Source organism: Solanum tuberosum, unplaced genomic scaffold (genome assembly GCF_000226075.1).
Source record: "Solanum tuberosum cultivar DM 1-3 516 R44 unplaced genomic scaffold, SolTub_3.0 scf00033, whole genome shotgun sequence".
NCBI lineage: Eukaryota > Viridiplantae > Streptophyta > Magnoliopsida > Solanales > Solanaceae > Solanum > Solanum tuberosum.
Genome location: NW_006238959.1, coordinates 748698 through 768318, shown reverse-complemented (window position 1 = coordinate 768318; position 19621 = coordinate 748698). Strand labels below are relative to the sequence as shown.

The 19621-nt window shown below is 32.7% G+C and overlaps 1 protein-coding gene across 1 annotated transcript; it reads right to left on the bottom strand.

Annotated features, from left to right (window-relative positions):
• Nucleotides 1-3077: 3077 nt before the first annotated feature.
• LOC107059696 (uncharacterized) lies at nucleotides 3078-4003 on the bottom strand. Its single transcript, XM_015306486.1, has 3 exons — nucleotides 3631-4003; nucleotides 3477-3586; nucleotides 3078-3371 (listed from the first exon to the last, which is right to left on the bottom strand). Exons 1-3 carry the CDS (start codon nucleotides 4001-4003, stop codon nucleotides 3078-3080), a joined length of 777 nt encoding a protein of 258 aa, XP_015161972.1.
• Between the last annotated feature and the right edge of the window lie 15618 nt (nucleotides 4004-19621).

The window sequence follows — 19621 nt, the reverse complement described above, 5'->3', positions numbered from 1 at the left end:
GTGGGGGGGCTGGGTAGGAGGTGGGGGATCGAGGGTAGGGTGAAAATATGAAAATTTGAAGTTGAAAATATTTTTAAAAAGACAAACTTAAATTTTGAAGTTGGAAGAGAGTTTTGAAAAATGTTTTCCTTAAGTTTTGAAGGAAAGTCATTTTCCTTAAATTTGAGGAAAATGATTTGATTTGGAAAACATTTAACCCAACCAAACATGAAAAAATTGGAAAATTCATACCAAACACACTCTTAATGAGTCGGTCTCTAGAAATATGTTAGCATAACCCTATTCTTTACAGTATCTCAGAGCTTTCCAGATTGTTGTTACCTCAGCCACCAAGTTAGTGGCAAATCCTATTCTTTTGGCTTCTGCATACGGTAGATTCCCGCTACTATCCCTCAAACAAAAGCCATAAGAACTCATCCCTGGGTTACCTCTACTTGCTCCATATGTATTACATTTTATCCAACCCTCATTTCGCCTTGTCCACCGCACAATGTGATAAAATAGTGTGGGTCTGTATCTTTGTAGTAAATCAAACATCTCACTCCATTGAAGAGGAATGTTTTTGAGCCATGGATACTTGGATTTTATCAGCTGATGAACTATCATTTGACATTGATTGAACATTTTTATCAAACGATACCTTCTTGTCATGTCTGATTGAGTTTCTCCTTTTCCATAGTTCCCACGTGATAATCGCTGGAATGGCCTTCATGATTTGCTGCAATTTTAGGTTTCCTTCATATTCCCACCATTTAAAAAATGAATGGTGTAGTGGAATCCCATCAATATCCAAACCTGCACAAGAAGCGAACTGCTTCCATAGCCTTTGAGCTATGGGAGCGGTTAGTAATAAATGAGTCATGGTTTCCAGTTCCCCCTTCTCACAGTAGTAACATTTAGATACTATATGCATTCTCATTTTCCTCAAATTATCATCTGTTGCAATTCTTTTCTTCCACACCCTCCATAGGAAGAAAGAAAATTTAAATGGTAAACCTTTAATCTAAATCCAATTCATCCAGTCAGTTGTTTCTCTCTTGGTCCTTAGCATGTGATAAGCTGATTTGGCCGAAAAAACTCCTGTTGAATTTCCCATCCACCACGGCTTATCATTCAGAGCATAGATGTTAGGCTTGATGTTTTTAACTATGTGAGATATCATTTCCTCTTAAATATGTTCCTGCAATTTTTCTATTTTCCAACTTCCATTTCCAATGAACTCTTTTACCTCTAATTCCTCCTCCTGCACACTTTCTCCTTCTGTGAAAAATAACTCCCCTTGTTTTGTCCAATTATCGTACCAGAAACTTGAATTCCCTACTTTAACTTGCCACCAAATCTCATGCTCCACCTCTTTCCTTACTGGCAATAATTTCCTCCACACATGAGATGTTGCAGAATTCCTAACAACTGTAGGGTGTAATTTCTTACAATATTTATTGCTCATATAGTTACTCCATAATGAAGAAATGGACACCCTGAACCTCCACCATAGTTTGTCAAACATAGCATTACTAACATCATGGAGAGATCGAAATCCCAAACCCCCTTCTGCCTTAGGGTAACTCATGTCATTCCAGGCTACCCAATGTTTTCCTTTTATACTTGTTGTATTTCCCCAAAAGAATTTTGCGAAGATCTGATGTATCTGTTCAATAATATTTTTGGGGGGATTCATAGCAGATAAAATATAAACTGGTAGTGATTGAAGAACATGACTAATAAGTATGTACTTACCTCTAAAGGATAGAAATTTATTCTGCCAAGACAAAATTCTTCGAGCCACCTTCCTCACTAAGTCTTCAAAGTAACTATTGATCTTCCTTCCATAAAGCACAAGGCATCCCAAATAAGTGAAAGGGAAATTACCTTGTCTTATCCCTGTGAGTTTTCTCATTCAGATTGCCACTATCAAGGGGGTCTTTTCATGGAGATAGAAAGCACTCTTAGCCTTATTGACCATTTGACCAGATACTTCTTCATAATTTCTTATCATTGTCATCATCTTAATGACCGAAGGTTTATCCCCTGAACAAAATAATGTTATATCATCTACATATGACAGATGGTTTATAGTTGGGCTCCACTTGGGCAGACCATACCCTTTATAATCGTTATCACTGTGTAAGTTGTTTAAACCTCTGGCCAAAATTTCTGCCGCAATGATAAATAGTGTTGGGACAAAAGATCTCATTGTTTAAGACCTCTAGAAGACTGAAAGAAACCATTAGACTGGCCATTAATGAGGACTGAATACCAATTACTCGAGATGAGTCTCCATACCATATCAATAATTACCTCCGAAAAACCAAACTTTCGCAGCACCTTTGTTAGGAAAATCCAAGACACTCTATCATATGCCTTAGCCATATCTAACTTCAAAACCACATTAATATGTTGATTTCTCATGTCAATATCCCTAATTATTTCTTGTGCCAACAATACATTTTCAGTTATGCTCATTCCTTTAACAAAACCTGATTGGGTGGGAGATATAATCTTGGGTAACACCTTCGCTATTCTATCATGCAACAATCTCGATATAATCTTGTTTATAAAAGAGCTCAAACTAATTGGCCTCATGTCTGAAAAATTGTTAACATCCTCCTTCTTTGGTAATAAAATCAGATTGGTGTGAGTAATAAAATTTGGCAGTGTTTGCCCACAAAAAAATGTAATCACTAATCTGGTGATATCAACTCCTACGATTTCCCAACAGGACTGAAAGAACAAGTTGGAAAAATCATCCGGTCCACTCACACTCTCTCCATTAAGCTCAAACACCACCCTTTTTATCTCCTCTTGTGTTGGAATCTTTATCATTTCTTCATTTTCCTCTTCTGTGATCATCTTAGGGATATGTTTCAGCATTGAGTAATCTTGAGATGTCTCATCTGCCTTAAATTACTCTGAAAAGTAATAGACTGCTGGTTGCCCTATTTGCTGGTTTGTTTTCACCATCACCCCGTGCTCATTACATATCTCTGCTAAATGTAACTTTTTCCTTCTTCATTTAACATAAGAGTGGAAGAATTTAGTGTTCTATCTCCATCCATAAACCATTTCATTCCCGCCTTTTACTTCCAATATTCTTTTTCAATCTTGAGGTATTTTCTCAATTTTGTCTCCATTCTACTCAGCTCCGCTCTGTTTTCTACTGTAGGAAGAATCTCCAATTGAGTCTCCTTAACCTTGATCAAATCCTCAACAGTAGCAATTTGCTGGAAAATGTTACCAAAGACATCCCTACTCCATTTAGCTAAAGCTCTTTTTACCCTTTTCAGCTTAGCATGAACCTCCAAAAAAGGGCTACCAGCAAACTCAATCCTCCAGTGTTGTTGTACTACTTCCTTGAATTTATGGTGTTTAGTCTAAAAATTCAGAAAATGAAAAGGTTTCACCACCGGTTCCTCTTCTGTATCACAAATTATATGAAGAGGAGCATGATCTGATCCATGTCTGATTAAATGATGAACTTCACTGGATGAAAATTCCTCTGTGAACAAAGCATTCACTAAAATTCTATCCAATCTCTTGAATATACAAGCTTCATCTATTCGTCCATTCCACCAAGTATATTTACTCCCTGAAAATTTCACCTCAACTCAGTTAACACACAACTGCTAATACAAAGAGCAAAATCAATAGCCTCCTGTTGAGTGAATTCAAGGCCTCCCAATTTCTCTTCCTCATCAATAACTACATTAAAATAACCCCCAACCATCCAAGGTATCCGCCAATATTCTGCGATACCTTCTAATTCCTCCCATAATTCCAATCTATCCAACGCATTACACCTAGCATATATTGATGAAATAATGAAAGAACTATTGTTTTTACAGAATTTCATAGATATGTGTTGTATAGAATCCATAAGCAAAGTACCTTCCCAATCATCCCTCCAGAAGATCCAAATTTTCTCGGAATAGTTGGCTAGGGCATTATCGAAACCTAACTTTCTTTTGTATTGGTCTAACTCTAATGGATCCTGAAAAGGTTCCATTAAAGCTATAAATGAATAGTGGTGTCTTCTATTAAGATCCATCAATCTCCCAAAGGAATTTTGACTGTTAACGAATCTAATATTCCAAAAAATAGCTTTTTCAATCATTTATCACTATTGGAATATTTGTCCTTGCTAGTCCTTGTTTTGACTTGGAGAGGAATGGTGGGTCTTCCTCTTTTTGCCTTCAAACTATTCATGTGCCTTGGAGATAAGTCCCCTGCTATACTGATCTGCTGGATATTATAATCCATGTAGTCATCTTCTTCATATTTTTTTCTATGTTGCATTTCTCCCTCTGATTCGTCAATTAGGTTTGGAGCTTCTTTTAGTTGTACCTCTGGATCATTTTTCTTCGTCATTTCATTACTTCTTATTACACTATTATCCTGCCGGTGTTCCTTCTCATGCATACTACCGTTGTCAATAGTAAGGGGAGTATTCACTCCCATGTTGATAGATATTTCCTTAGATCCCTCATTCTTTAACAATATATGCAATTTTTCTGCCCTTATGTTAATGTGATTACCTTGTGCCCCTTGGTGATGTCCTATTTTTTTATTTTCCAAAGGAACTTTCGACCCATTCTTTGGATGATTCTTTCACTGTGTGTTCACTTTGCCTCTCCGATGCTTGGCCTTCTCCTCCTTTAGAGATCTCCATCATTTCACCTTTCTTTTCATCTTTCTCTAAAGCTTCAAATTTGTTACCGGTGGGTATTTCCACCTTGGCCCAAACTCTATCTGGCTGCTTCCTCCACCCTCCCTTTTTAGTTTTTGGTTCCTCAAATTTTTTAATCTTCTCCATTTGTTGAGGTGCATTCCTTTCTTCCATCCTATCACTACCTTTTTATCGATTATATTTGTTCTCCTTTTCCTCTTTCGCATCTGCTTCCATATTATTTTTCTCCTTCTTTGGATACAATTCTGGATGTTCCACGTAACATTATTGCTCATCATGTCCTTGTAACATGCATGTCTTACAATATTTTGGAACGTAGTCATACTTTATTCTCACCCACTTCTCCATTACCTCCCCATTAGTTTTCTTCATGCCTATTTTGATTCTTTTGGGAAATTCTCCGAGTAAATCCACCTCCACTTTGACTCTAGCACAACTAGGCCTTGTTTGGTTCCTTGTCGCCATGTCAACCTATAAAGGTTTTCCCACTGCCGTTGCCAATGAGAACATCATTTCTCTACCAAAAAAATTTGGTGGGACAGTTGGAAAGGATATCCAAACAATGGCGATAGTCGTCTCTTCTTCGGGATTAAACATTGGATCCCACTTCAATGTTCTCATAGGGAAAGAGCAATTCCTTTGTGCAATGTAGAAAGCTGGCTTGGACAGTAAGTGCACATAGTCCTCCATTAAAGTTACTCGAATAAGGACATGCCTATTGCTAAGCAGCCCAATTTTGCATTCCCCCTTGAGCTCACACTATTTTGAAATCAGTTTCTTCAAAACTAATTTATTGCACATTATTTTTATTTTTTTTAAAAAAGAGAGCAAGAGAATTAGATGTAGGTGCAGTTTTGTATTCCAACGAGCACTTCTATTCAATTGTATTTTAGCGACAAATTGCTATACAATTGACCCATTACTCGATTCGGGAGCTCAGAAAAAGGAATTTCTTTTTCGCTCCCTGCCTCATTATATATTTTAAATAAAAAAGATTTCCCCTGCCTCGCCCTATTTTCAATTTTCCCCAAGAAATTTATGGATAAGGAAACACTGAATGGATACTTATACTATCACAAGATTCCTAACAAGGAAGAGTGCTACAAGGAGATATGTGGCTAGGTAAACAAAAGTGCTTCATTGTTTCGCTTTGTCTAAACAAGATGGATTTCAATTGGTTACTCCTTTTGTCTGTTCAAGATACATGTCAAGTTGAATTTACAAAATAAGAAGCTAGAAAATATTGATCACGATAGAAACTTATATTTTATCCATTTCAGATTAAAATTGGAGCAATGATTGAGAAGTGGGCTATTATGATGCTTTTGATGATGAGGAGCATCCCTACCTCCTACATGTCCCAGATCTTCATTTTACATATGATTTCTAACTGATATGGAAAGTTATTTTGTTGATAAAAAATAACATTTGATTTCATGCACGTTCAACATTCGGTCATGTAATTAATATTACACAATCATTCTATTTACAACTAATTATTTTTCTAGCACCACCACCCGTGTTTATATCAATTAAAGAATGCGTGAAATATGTTTAAGCATACACTACTATCACCCAGTTGTGGTTAATTATAATATATATTTTACTACATTGAACGAGTATGTGGCCTCTTTGTATCTTTGTAAGTGAATGGGCCGTCCTTCATGTATTCTGTAAGTATATAATTCCCATATATATATTTAGGCCACACACTTGGGTGCAAGGCAGTAGACAATCTTGCTAAGTTTAAACTGAAATTCCCTCCGTCTCAAGATAAAAATTCAAATTTGTAACAAGCAATCGATGATGAGAGGAGAAATAACGCACCTTCAAATGAAGATGGAGACTTGAACCCCTGGATTTGAAAGCTAATGCCAGAACACAAACTAAACTCAAATTATGTTCTAAAATACAATAAAATAGATAAAGCAAAGTCCAATATAACTCATAACCATTTTCTACATAGAAGGGTGTTGAGATGTTTAGAGGCCTAAACTGTACACCTTGTGCAACTGAATATCGGGGGATATGAATTTGCTCTGGCAAGTCTCATATAGGAATGAAGCGTCATCCAACAAGACCAAGTTTATACTCGTAGCTCAAACTTCAAGACCTCTGGTTAAAGAGGAGAAATGTCTTGTTGTTCATTCGTCATATAGCATGGGATTGATGAATACCAATACTAATTATTAAGGAAAATTCATTTTGATTATAAAGCAAAATTCATTTTGAGGATAAGTTACTAATATATTGGAGTCAAAAAATTGCAATATGATAATAGTTTCAATCATGATGGTAGTTGCATTAAAAATCAATTACAGATAGAGAAATCGGTGTCAGGAATAAAACTGAGGATATATTTAATAAACTCGGTAATACTATAGCTTCCCTTTTCCCTCCAAGATCAAAATTTAATCGGTAAAAAGATGAATCGCTGGACATCCAAATACGCAGAAATCACTTCACAGAGAAAAAATGTTGAACACCCAGATAAGCCGAAATTAGTTTTCACCAAAAGCCCCAAACTGAATTCACACATGCAACACCAAAACAAATCTCAATCAGTAGGAACACATAAACCTACAAGTTAAACCACAAAAATGAAAATCAAGCATGTCATCCAACACCTGCACGCTGGACGACATGCCTGCTTCCCTAGCCGGGGTAGTTTTGATATGGTATTATTTGAAAGTCAAGAAGCAGGGGTGGGGGGTGAATTAAAGTTTCTTTCAGTAGACTTCATGTGATGGTCAATAGACTCACTTGCACGTTAGTAGAACAAGTATATGATAACAGTAAATGCAGTAAGTAAATAACACAGAGTATTTTTATACTGGTTCGAAACACCGATGTGGTGCCTACGTCCAGTCCCCTTTGGTTTCAAGGGTTTCCTTTAGAGCTTTGAAAAGAACTTCGATGGTACAGAGTTTCTGTGACTTTGATTCTGTCTGATATGCAAATCAAATGTTCTACCTTGACACTACCTCTACTTGTAAACCTACACTCAGAATCTTTCTTTTTCTTTTCTTTTCAATTGTTGCACTCACGTGTTTACAAAACTTTTTGAAAGATAAAAGAAGATTGTACTATAGGCTCAAGTGAAGTTGCGTATCTGAGGCTGAGAGATGCTTTATATAACTTTGGAGGACTTTGCTCTTTTATAGAAACTCAAAGGTGATTGAATCAATGACCATTAGTTTAGTCCTTGATTTGATCCTGATTGATTTGCTGAGTCATGTCCATTTCAGATATGTGCATGAGCAAATCAGATTCTTTCTTGTGTGATGATCTTCTTGATTCTTGGCTGATCTTTGGTTATCTTCTTCAATTTTGGCTGATCTCAATGTCATCCATTGGTTTCGATTTCTCCTTTAGTAATCTCGGATTCCATCTAGTCTTGCTTCCTTTGGTGCATATCAACTTCCTTATTGATTGAGCGGATATTCTCTATCTTGGCTGATTTTGATTCCTTGAAGTGTGTCATTTGATTTATGCAGATTATCTCCCTTGATTGATTTAGTGGATATTATCTTTCCTTTCTAAGATGTTGTGTGATTAGCTCGTTTCTCTTTCTTTTCCTGCCACAAGTTAAAAGTCATTATTAAAATTCTGGAACATGTAAAGCTAATAATCTCCCCCTTTTTTATAATGACAACTATCTTTGATTTACATAAGCTTAAAGTAGTAATGAGACTTCCCTAAGTTATTGAAGGATCTTTGTAGCTCCCCCTGACTTGATTGGACTATAGCTCCCCAGACTTGATTGATTCCCGTTTAAAGAGAATTCAGACCAATCTCCCCCTTTGGCATAATAAAAAAGAAAGAGCAAGAGAGAATACATAAAACAGAAAAAGCAGTAGCCAGGATAGTAAGAAGGCAGAGAGCCTTCGAAATACAGTCCAAAAGACAAGGGACAGAGCCCTATTAGATAATTGTTCAAAAGACGCAACAAAAGAGAAGAAAGCTAACGATTTTCACCCCAAAAGTACTTGAGGGTGTTGATAACCTTCCCACAAAAAGTGTTGTAGGAGCGTTCCACATACTTGGACAGACTGGAGTAAGAGTTCTGGACATAGATGGCAAGATCGTTGTTGGAAGAGCTGACTCCGCTCTTTAGAGAGTCGACTTGCCTGATCAGCTTGTTGACAGTTGCAATTCCTTCCTGCTTTATCCCAGTCATTGCAATTCAAAGCTTACCTACATCTGTACTTGTATCTTTTTGAAGCCGAAATACCTTTTCAACAGCATCATGAAGGTTTCCAGCCCACGTTCCACATCAAGAATGTGAGTTTTAAGTTCATCAGAATCCTGAAGCAGGAGAGCAGCTGACTCTGCAAATATCTTAGTTGGCTTGGTGGTATCAGCCATTTCTTGGATGGAGTCCTTTTTTACCCATCTGTTACCAACCTCCACATACCCCATGCTGGAGAAGGTTCAAGAGCCATAAGTACCACTGATCTCTATGTGTTTGAACATAGAGAGTTCCACTAGACGGTCCACCAGGATTCATGAAATAAGCAACCCATAAGGTAAACCATTAGAGGGATTCGACTCCTCGGAGCTTTCCCACGTGTACTCCTTAATCCAGAGAACCCAGTTAATACAATATTCTTAAGCAGGAAGTAGAGCACAAACACATCCCTAATTGAAATACTGCTCAGACATCTTTTCCTGGGTAAGAGAGTAGTGGCAATAATATATGCCAAAATATGATGTTCAAAGCAGAGAGATAAGGGTCCAAAATCAGTCAAATTAGCGCCGAGTTCAGCCACGACTAACTTAGCACCTTCCAGAGATACCTCAAAATCATGAGGCCATACAACATTCATAGATGGAATTACACCAAAAAACTTAGTACCAAAGACATCTTCAAACAACAATTTATTGACAATAACACGATTTCCTATGACAAGGGTTTCCAGTTTACCGCTATCGCCAGACACACGGAGATTCGCATAGAATAAACGAATAACTTCCTCAAATAACTCAAGCCCACATAGGGTAAACAATAGAGATAGTTTTTGAGCTTTAAGAAACGAACTTACCGAACAGTTCGTGTCAAGCAACTGGCTGAAATTTACCACCCTGCCAGGAACAATGGGATGAGACTAAAATTTATCATACTTGATTTTGTGGTCCACACCCTAAAAGCGATGCATGTCCTCGGGAGAGAGAGTTCCATATGTGCTAGGACAGACCTTCTTTTGATCCTTTTTCTTGGTTGCAAGACCCTTATGCTTTATGGACGGAGAAGGAGAGGCTAGAGAGTCATCAGAAGAATCAGATGACAAAGAGAGAACATCAAGAGAGTTTGATGAACGATGGTCAGAACTTTTGAGAGAAGCCATCAATCGAGTCGTGCAACGGGAGAAAAAGTTTCATCGTAATCAATACCTTCCAGTTGGGAGTAACCTTGAGCAACCAATCTTGCTTTGTTACGAATGACTTTTCCATTTTCATCCAATTAATTACGAAACACCCATTTGGTTCCAATTATTGAGCAATTTTTTGGTCTTTCGATAAGAGTCCACACTTGATTTCTTTCAAATTGATCAAGTTCTTCCTTCATAGCCTGTATCGATGACTCATCTTCCATAGCTTCAGTTATTCATTTGGGTTCCATTTGAGATATGAGAGCCACATAAACTTCTTTTCTAAGTGAAGACCTTTTTTGGATTTTGTCATCAGGTTTCCGAAGAATGAAATTCTTAGGGTAGCTGGCATTTTGTCTCTATTCTCTATGAATGTTGACTTTGTCAGCTGGAGTAGTTGACTCCTCCTCTGCATCAGCTGGAGTAAGTAAATAACACAAAGTATTTTTATACTGGTTTGAAATATCGATGTGGTGCCTACGTCCAGTACCCTTGGGTTTCAAGGGTTTCCTTTAGAGGTTTGAAGAGAACTTCGATAGTACAGAGTTTCTGTAACTTTGATCCTATCTGATATGCAAATCAGATGTTCTACCTTGACACTACTTCTACTTGTAAACCTACACTCAGAATCTTCCTTTTTCTTTTCTTTTCAATTGTTCCACTCACGTGTTTACAATTTTTTTTGAAAGATAGAATAAGACTGTACTATAAGCTCATGTGAAGTTGCGTATCTTTCAACTGAGGCTGAGAGAGGTTTTATATAACTTTGGAGGACTTTGCTCTTTTATGGAAACCCAAGGGTGTTTGAATCAAGGACCATTAATTTAGTCCTTGATTTGATCCTGATTAATTTGATAAGTCATGTCCATATTAGATATGTGCATGAGCAAATCGGATTCTTCCTTGTGTGATGATCTTCTTGATTCTTGGTTGATCTTCGACGATCTTCTTGAATTTTGGCTAATCTCGATGTCATCCATTGGTTTCGATTTCTCCTTTAGTAATCTCGAATTCCAGCTGGTCTTGCTTCCTTTGATGTATATCAACTTCCTTATTGATTGAGCGGATATTCTCTATCTTGGCTGATTTTGATTCCTTGAAGTGTGTCCTTTGATTTATGCAGATTATCTCCCTTGATTGATTTAGTGGATATTATATTTCCTTTCTAAGATGTTGTGTGCTTAACTCATTTCTCTTTCTTTTCCTGCAACATGTTAAAAGTAATTATTAAAATTTTGGAACATGTAAAGCTAACAATATTAATATGCTTAAACAAATTATACCTAATGTTTCAAAATTGTATTTTTTTTCCTTCATATTTTGACATAAAAACCAGCATTTATTTTCCTTCTTACTATTTGCTTCTGCCGAAAAGTAGTACTCATTTCCGTGACATGTAGGCCCATCTTTTTTTCTTTTTTCACATTTTAGTTTTCTAAATCACAATAATTAATAATATATAAATATTAAAAAAAACTGTAACTTTTTTTCTAGTTGAATCTCCAAATTTCATTAGTATCACATAAATTAGTAAAAATAAAGTAATATAAATTGAATCCATGCTAACACGGGTTCTAATATCTATTATTAATGGAATAATTCTGATAGTATTCATCTCTACTCGAAGGTCCCTAAAACATTAAAACTCATTGGCATAACATTAATCATTTTACATATCAAATACTATAAAGAAATATGATAAAAAAATTAATCCGAGACAGCCATACATCCTTCTAAAGAGCAACACGCGACCTTTGCAGTATTATTTATATGCAAACAAGACAAATTTCTTTTGTGACTCTTTTGTTACAAATTAGGCCACCTAAAATAAGTGAACCAATACCTAAAAAGTTATACTATAATTAATTTTAATCATTCAATCAAAATCTTCTTAAAATTCCTACTATATGTATACAAAATCATAATTAATATTTTAAGAAGTTAATTATTTACTTATTAGTAATGACAATACGAATCTAGTCGAAATTCTTTATATACAAAACTATAAACTTTAAACATCTATAAATGACTAGTTATATAATAAAAGTAAATTTTTTGAGGGGTTTTAAATATCATGGGGTCTAAAGATGTGAACAACTACAATATACTAATTTGTTATAATATAATTTGTTATAATATTTCTTTTTATAATAGCACCATATAATGGAATCCTTACTTAAACTTATTTCTGGTCTTTCTCGCCTTTTTTCGCTCCTCATTCTCATCTTCTTCCTTCTCCTCATCCTCCTTGTCCTTGTTTTCCTCTAGTTCTTTCTCAACTTCATTAAAATCACAAACAAAGCCATAGTTTAGTTCTTCTTCTTTGTCAGATTTGAAATTTGAAATGTTCGGTAATCAATTTATCTTCCATCTAAATCGGAATTTGAATCATTACTACACGATGTCTGTGGAGCCGAGTGGTCTATGGCGTCCGATTCAATTTTTCAATGTTCTTAGTTCCTTCCCAAAAATCAAATACAAGTGTGCCCGTAACAATTTATTAGAGAGGATGGCAGAGGTTTGGTCTCCCGTGCTGACATTATGTAAGTAAATAACTCCAGAGCTTTTATGATAAAAACAAACAAGGTCATTGCAATGATTCGAGTATAATGATGTCGGGTCTTGGATGTGAATTTTGTAACAAGATGTGGGTGGCTGACGGGTATGAGAACGACCAACGTGGAAATCGATAAAGTTAGAATCGCATTTCAAAAATGAATGACACACTTCTACACATGCGGAGCGTGCCAAGCGAAAGGACATAAATTAGGGAAATCTTTGTTGAGATAATATGCCACACTTCAGTGTATTTCTGGAAAATAAAAAAATATTGGCTAATCTTTAATTTATGAGAATTTCTCATATTCTCGGATGGTTGCTTTAGAAATATTCTCATTCTTGCTATATAAACTTTCTACAACTAAGGTTACCAATGTATGCTGGTTTACAAAGTATTGAGATTTCAAATTTCTTTTATTTTTGCCGTAAAAAGTTTGACAGATTGGTAATGAATTTAGATACATTTCCTCTTTTTAAAAAAAGGGGAACTTTCACATATAACCACTCAAAAATAGCTTAATTATGTTCCATAGCTATAATTTGCTAATTAAGATTCATCGCTACATGTTATAGAGAGGGGAGTGGCGAGCGAGATTGGGACAGGGAGGAGAGAGGCGAATGAGAGAGGGCAGAGAGTGGGAGAGAGACGAATTGTGTATGTATATCGGGTAGATAATTGTATATATGTAACTGATATACATATGTATTTGTATATCTGGCGAGCGAGATTGGGAGAGGGAGGAGAGAGGAGAACGAGATTGGGAGAGGGAGGAGAGAGGGAGAGCTAGAGAGGGCAATAATTCATATAATTCACATCTCGTTTGTATGATTCACGGGTACGTTTGTATAATTTGCATGTCGTTTGTATAATTCGCAAGTACGTTTGTATAATTCGCGTGTTTTTGTATAATTGAGTAATACAAAGTCTGGAAATATTATACAAATATGATAAAACTCGAAATAACGAATTGATACAAACATAAACATATGAACTTTAAACAGTTATACAAATTATATTATACAAAATTACATTATATAAATTATATTAAACAAAATTCGAAAACTACACATTTATACAAACTTTAAAAAGTTATATAAAAAAAGATTGAATGTGTATGTTGATAAAACTGAAAAATCAATGGAAATCATCGTCATATACAAATACAAACCATCCTATACAAATACAAATCAAACGAAGAATTGTTAGTTGTGAATTATACAAATGTGGTGAATTATACAAACGTGACTAATTATACAAATTCGAAGCCAAGCCACATAATTAATGATTAATGTTAGTCGTGAGTGATAGTTATAGCAAACTATAACTATGATGACTAATTAATTAGTATAAGCTTGCATAACCCCGTAATTTTTCCCTAAAAATAGTTAGGGTGGCTAGGAAGGGTATCGATGACAGGTCAAAGGCCTAAATAAAGAAATAATGTTTTTATTCATTATTGCAATAAATTTGTGCATTCTAATTATATACAATATTCGAGAAAATGACATAAATAGTCCATTAACTATAGGAGTAGGTCTAACATGGTCCCTTAACTATACACTTAACAGATTTAGTCCTTTAACTATTCAAAAACTTATCAGCTTTGGTCCCTTAACTATACACTTATCGGTTTTAGTTTCTTAATTATAAACTTACCAATTTTAGTCCTTTAAGTATTCAAAAACTTATCAGGTTTGGTCTTTGTCCATTTTTTAAATACAAAAAGCTTAGGTTTATATTAATGGAAATCTTCGTGAAATTAAATCTTTAACACATTTTTTAAGTTGTTTCTCTATCCCCCACCTTTTTTCCTTCAAACTACTCTTATGAAAAGAACAATAACGTCAACAATTCAAAATAAAATTAATGAGGAAAGAAGATATAAATCCTAATTTTATTCAATGGGGGATAAGATTAAGCATATAATTGTTGTTAATGACTTGAATCCACACTTGAATATGCTAATCAGTGCGGATTTTATTTAATTTACTCAAATTTCTTTACGTAAAATAAAATGAATAGAAAAATAAAATTGATCTACTTAATTTTTTTTTACAAATTTACCATTTTATAAATTTCAATTTCTGAAAAATTAAACAAGTTCCGTTCAGTGAAGTCATTGGCGTACAAACTTTTAATTTAACTGGATAGTAATTTTTGCTTTTTATAATAAAGTTTAGCATATTCAATTCATTAGTAGCAATAATATGCTTCATTTTATCCTCTGTTGAATAAAATTATGACTTATATTTTCTTTCCTTGTAAATTTTATTTTAAATCGTTGAGGTTAAGGTTTTCGCATAGGGTTAATTTGAAGAAAATGTAGTGGAGATAGAGAAACAACAAAAAAATTGCTAAAGGATTTTATTTCTCGAGGCATGAATTCCGTTAGTATAAACCTAAGCTATTTGTATTAAGAAAATGGACAAAGACCAAACCTGAAAGAACTAAAATCGGTAAATTTATAGTTAAGCGACTAAAACCGGTAAGTGTATAGTTAAGAGACCAAAAACTGATAAGTTATTAAATAGTTAAAGGACTAAATCCGCTAAGTGTATAGTTAAGGGACCATTTTAGACATACTTCTATAATTAAGGGACTATTTATGTCATTTTCTCTACAATATTCTTGTCTTATGTTTATTTCTTTTATTTCCAATGATAGTTATATACTTATATTGAGTTAATATTGTCTTCTAGTTATATTGGGTTGTTATTGTCTTCGTAAATAAATTTTGATCTTCTTAATTATTATCTTCACGTTTATTTCTTAATCCTTAATTTTAACATTAATTCATTTACTTCGTTACTTTCCCAATCTCTTTTGTCAGTATATTTTGACATTAAAATTATTTCTTTGTTTTGCATCTTCACACTATTATGTTTATGTTTCAATTAATTCAAAAATATCAATAATTATTTCCTTAATTCGAAAATCAAGTCATATACAATTTTTGTGCGCTATTACTTTTTCAAAAATATGAGATTAATAAGCATATTATTGATAAATATAGTAAATATTATGATATTCCCTTCGCAATAATTAAAAGAAAATTTAAATGTTAAGTAATAACATACAAAGTAAGAAATTACTATAAATACAAATGTTTGTGATATAATACCTTGGTATGTTATAATCGTAACACTAATAGCAGTACAATTGTTGACATCCAATTTTGGTCCGCCACAATACTTATTAATTATTTAGCTTCTTCAACTTCGAGAAATAATTAGCTTTATAAAATTCAAAAATATTTTTCAAGTTATTTTTAAATTGTTTTGTCTTTCTTCTATATAAAATAAGTAATGTGTATATTTTTATATGTTTATAATATATAGATTCATAATTATTACTACTTTATGAATATTTCGAAAATCATTTGAAAAAGAAGAGTTTTATATTAAATATTTATTAATTAATTTAGTATAAATAATAGATAATATTTTAAGATAATTAATTTATAATTAAGTTAGTTATTTTATTTTTTAAAAGTTAAGAAGCTCGGTAAGAATTTATACATTAACGAAAAGTAAATAAAATACTATTTTTAGAAATTGATTGAAAATTAAACTGATTAGGATCCATATAACTAATGATCAGAGTAACAATATTTAAAGAACTTGACAAAAGTCATATAATTACATAAGATCATAGATTCTTCTTCTTTTCGCAATATTTAAATAACTTGACAAATAGCGTTGAAGTCAAGGTAGGGTTAAAAATGCCTAAAAATGTCCTCCTTTTGTAGTTTGGTTCAAAATGTCCTTGTCATCAATATTTTGGTCCAAAAATGTCCTTATTGTTATTTAATGAGTCAAAAAATGCTATTTTCCAAATAAAATATATTATTTATTTTCTTTTTAATACATTCTTTTTCTAATAATATTTTTAAATTAGAAAATATTTTATCTTACTTCAATTCAGAAAAAAATAAAAAAATTTCTTATTTCATTATAATTATTTTTTATGATGGATATACTATGATCTTATATATATGGCATATATTATATGTCAAAAGGGTACATGAAGTTATTTTTTTTTAATTAATAAAATGAGATTTAGAAGAGAAAAAAAATTCCTATATTTTTATTTGTTAAAGTGATTTTAAAAGAAAGAAACCAAGAATAATATTCTTTAATAATATGTTAATTAGGAATTTTCCAAATAAAATATATTATTTATTTTCTTTTTAATACATTCTTTTTCTAATAATATTTTTAAATTAGAAAATATTTATCTTACTTCAATTCAGAAAAAAATAAAAAAATTTCTTATTTCATTATAATTATTTTTTATGATGGATATACTATGATCTTATATATATGGCATATATTATATGTCAAAAGGGTACATGAAGTTTATTTTTTTTAATTAATAAAATGAGATTTAGAAGAGAAAAAAAATTCCTATATTTTTATTTGTTAAAGTGATTTTAAAAGAAAGAAACCAAGAATAATATTCTTTAATAATATGTTAATTAGGAAGAAGATATGTTTAAGAAGAAAAAAGAAATATTTATTTGGAAAGGTCATTTTTGGACCAAAATATTGACTACAAGGGCATTTTAGAACCAAAGTATTAATGGTAACGACATTTTGAGTCAAACTATAAACGGAGGATATTTGTGTTCCTTTTACATAGTTTAAGGGCATATTTGACCCTTTTCCCAAAAAATAATTCTAAAATTCATCTGATTTATGAAAAGTAACATAAATGCGCTACTAAATTTAGTATGAATTTTTGTAGAGAATATGACATAGAATGAAGGCTTCAGATTCTTTAGGTGTGTACTTCTTTATCAGCTCCTCATCATCTATAATCTTAACCACACTGCACACTTTATCATGATTATGAATGTTTAAGCTCTTGAAAATCAACTTAAACATGAGTTTTCTTTGAAGAATATTATCTAAATCTGATGGATATGTATGTTTTATTTAAAACTTTATGTTTCATACTGAGTTTCAATAAATTATTTTGACAATTTTTTAGTTTTAATGTTTGTGTATGCTTGAGTTACTCTTCTGCTTAGTAGTCAGTCAGGACAAAGATTTGCTTGGGACCAACAATGGTTCTCAAGTGTCGGCCATATCCAGAGTGTAGACTCGGGGAGTGACATCAAGTTCCACAGTATTTTTATTATTGTTATATCGCTGATTAAGTCTACCATTTTTTCTAAATTTGTAACCTTTTTGTAGAATATTGAAAGAGATATAAAGAGAATTGTATTAAAATTTCAGTATCACTATTTAAAGCAGTAGATGTCGTAGTTTGAAGAGCAATCATAAGGGAAGTTGTAGACATGGTTCGTAAATATTTATACCTATATATAATGATAGTTTAAGGGCCGTTTGGAAAGCCATCCTGGTAAATTGAATTTAGTGTAATTGAATGTAATTACACTCTTTATCCTCAAAGGCGAATCCAGGATTTAAAGAGCTTGATGCACCAATAATATCTTAATTTAAGCATTAACGAATTTTTCAATGACGATTAATGAATAATGTCGTATTCGATTAGTTATTAATAGCTATTGGATGATCATGAGTTCGAATCTCCCTATTTAACAATTTTATTTAATGTTATAAATAAATACTATTCCCCTTTTGTAATAAAAAGAGTAAAAACGTAAAAAATGGGATGTTAACTAGGCTCAACCCCAAGCTGCAGGGGTGAATTTCCTTGCTTCTACCAGTGGACCAAAGTAGTTTTATGTTCTCTAAGGGTGCACTCTTTCCTATATTCCCTGTTTATATCAGTTTCTTGAGATAAATGTATATATATATATATACAAGATTTTTTTTGAAGTTAACGGGTGCACGTGCACCCCCACCTATACATGTGAGTCCGTCCCTGTTTGTCCTGTTTGGTTGTCCATGTAATTACATGGTCAACAGGTGATTTGGCATAATTACACTCTTCAATTAAAAGGGGAAGACAGTGAATTGCTAGTAATTACAAGCAGGTTACTTTTTAATTTTTTCTTTAAATATTCAATTTAATATAATTTATAAAGGCCCTTATTTGTCTAATATAAATTATTTAAATATAACCTTATAATTACATTGTGCAACCAAACAATACATGTGTAATTACACTGTGACAAATAAACATGTTGGTATAATTACTAGGCTATGTAATTGTCAGGCAAGTAATTACTACCCTTGTAATTACACCAATTCTAATTATCAGGTGCTTTTCCAAACAGGCCCTAAATCTTTTTTTGTTGATTTTCTTAATGTATTTTTCATATGCTTATTGGTTATTCACAATGTTTTGGATTAGAATGTGAAAGTGAGAAATAATGGAGATATATTAGGAGTTGATAACTTTCAAATTTCATAATTAAAGATCAAATTGTTTTTCTTCCTCTACGTCTCAATTATAATGTGTAGAATATTTTTTGTGTGTTTTTTTTTAATGTAAATATCTTCTTTTTTTTTGTTAATTATGGTTTTCCTTTTTATGTTTATTCAATTACTTGTATTGGGTAGTTTTATGTGCATCAGTTCTATTATTCTTTTTTTGGGGCATTTTTCATTTGTTTTTTTTTTTAATTCTGAATATTTTTGTTTAGAATGTGAAAGTGATAAGTAGTTGATATATATTAGGAGTTGGTAACTTTTCATTCTTAAATATTAAAGATTAATCATTTATGTTGACTTTTTTTGTATGTATTTTTCATTTGTTAATCAGTTATTCAGATTGTTTTAGATTAAAATGTGGAAGTGAAAAATAGTGAAACAGAATTTATAACTTAATAATTTTTTTTTTAATTTTTTTTTTATGGACATGGAATCAGTGGTTTTTAAATCATGAATACAACTCTGAACATTCTAATTAACTTAATGCCCAACAACAAATAATTAACAATGAAAGCACATGTACAATTGTTTCAAATTGTAATTTATTATATGTTCATACAAAAATTTGCAAAAAACATGAATGTACACATGTCATATTTAAGTCATGAATACGATTCTGATGAAAAAGGACTAATTAATT

Excerpts from the sequence above, each read along its gene's own strand:
- LOC107059696 (XM_015306486.1), bottom strand. The coding sequence starts at position 4,003 with ATGGAACCTTTTCAGGATCCATTAGAGTTAGACCAATACAAAAGAAAG. Across the intron at positions 3,587-3,630 it reads GGCTATTGATTTTGCTCTTT|GGAGTAAATATACTTGGTGG; the intron begins GTATTAGCAGTT and ends TGAAATTTTCAG. Across the intron at positions 3,372-3,476 it reads AGGAATTTTCATCCAGTGAA|ACTAAACACCATAAATTCAA; the intron begins GTTCATCATTTA and ends CTGAATTTTTAG.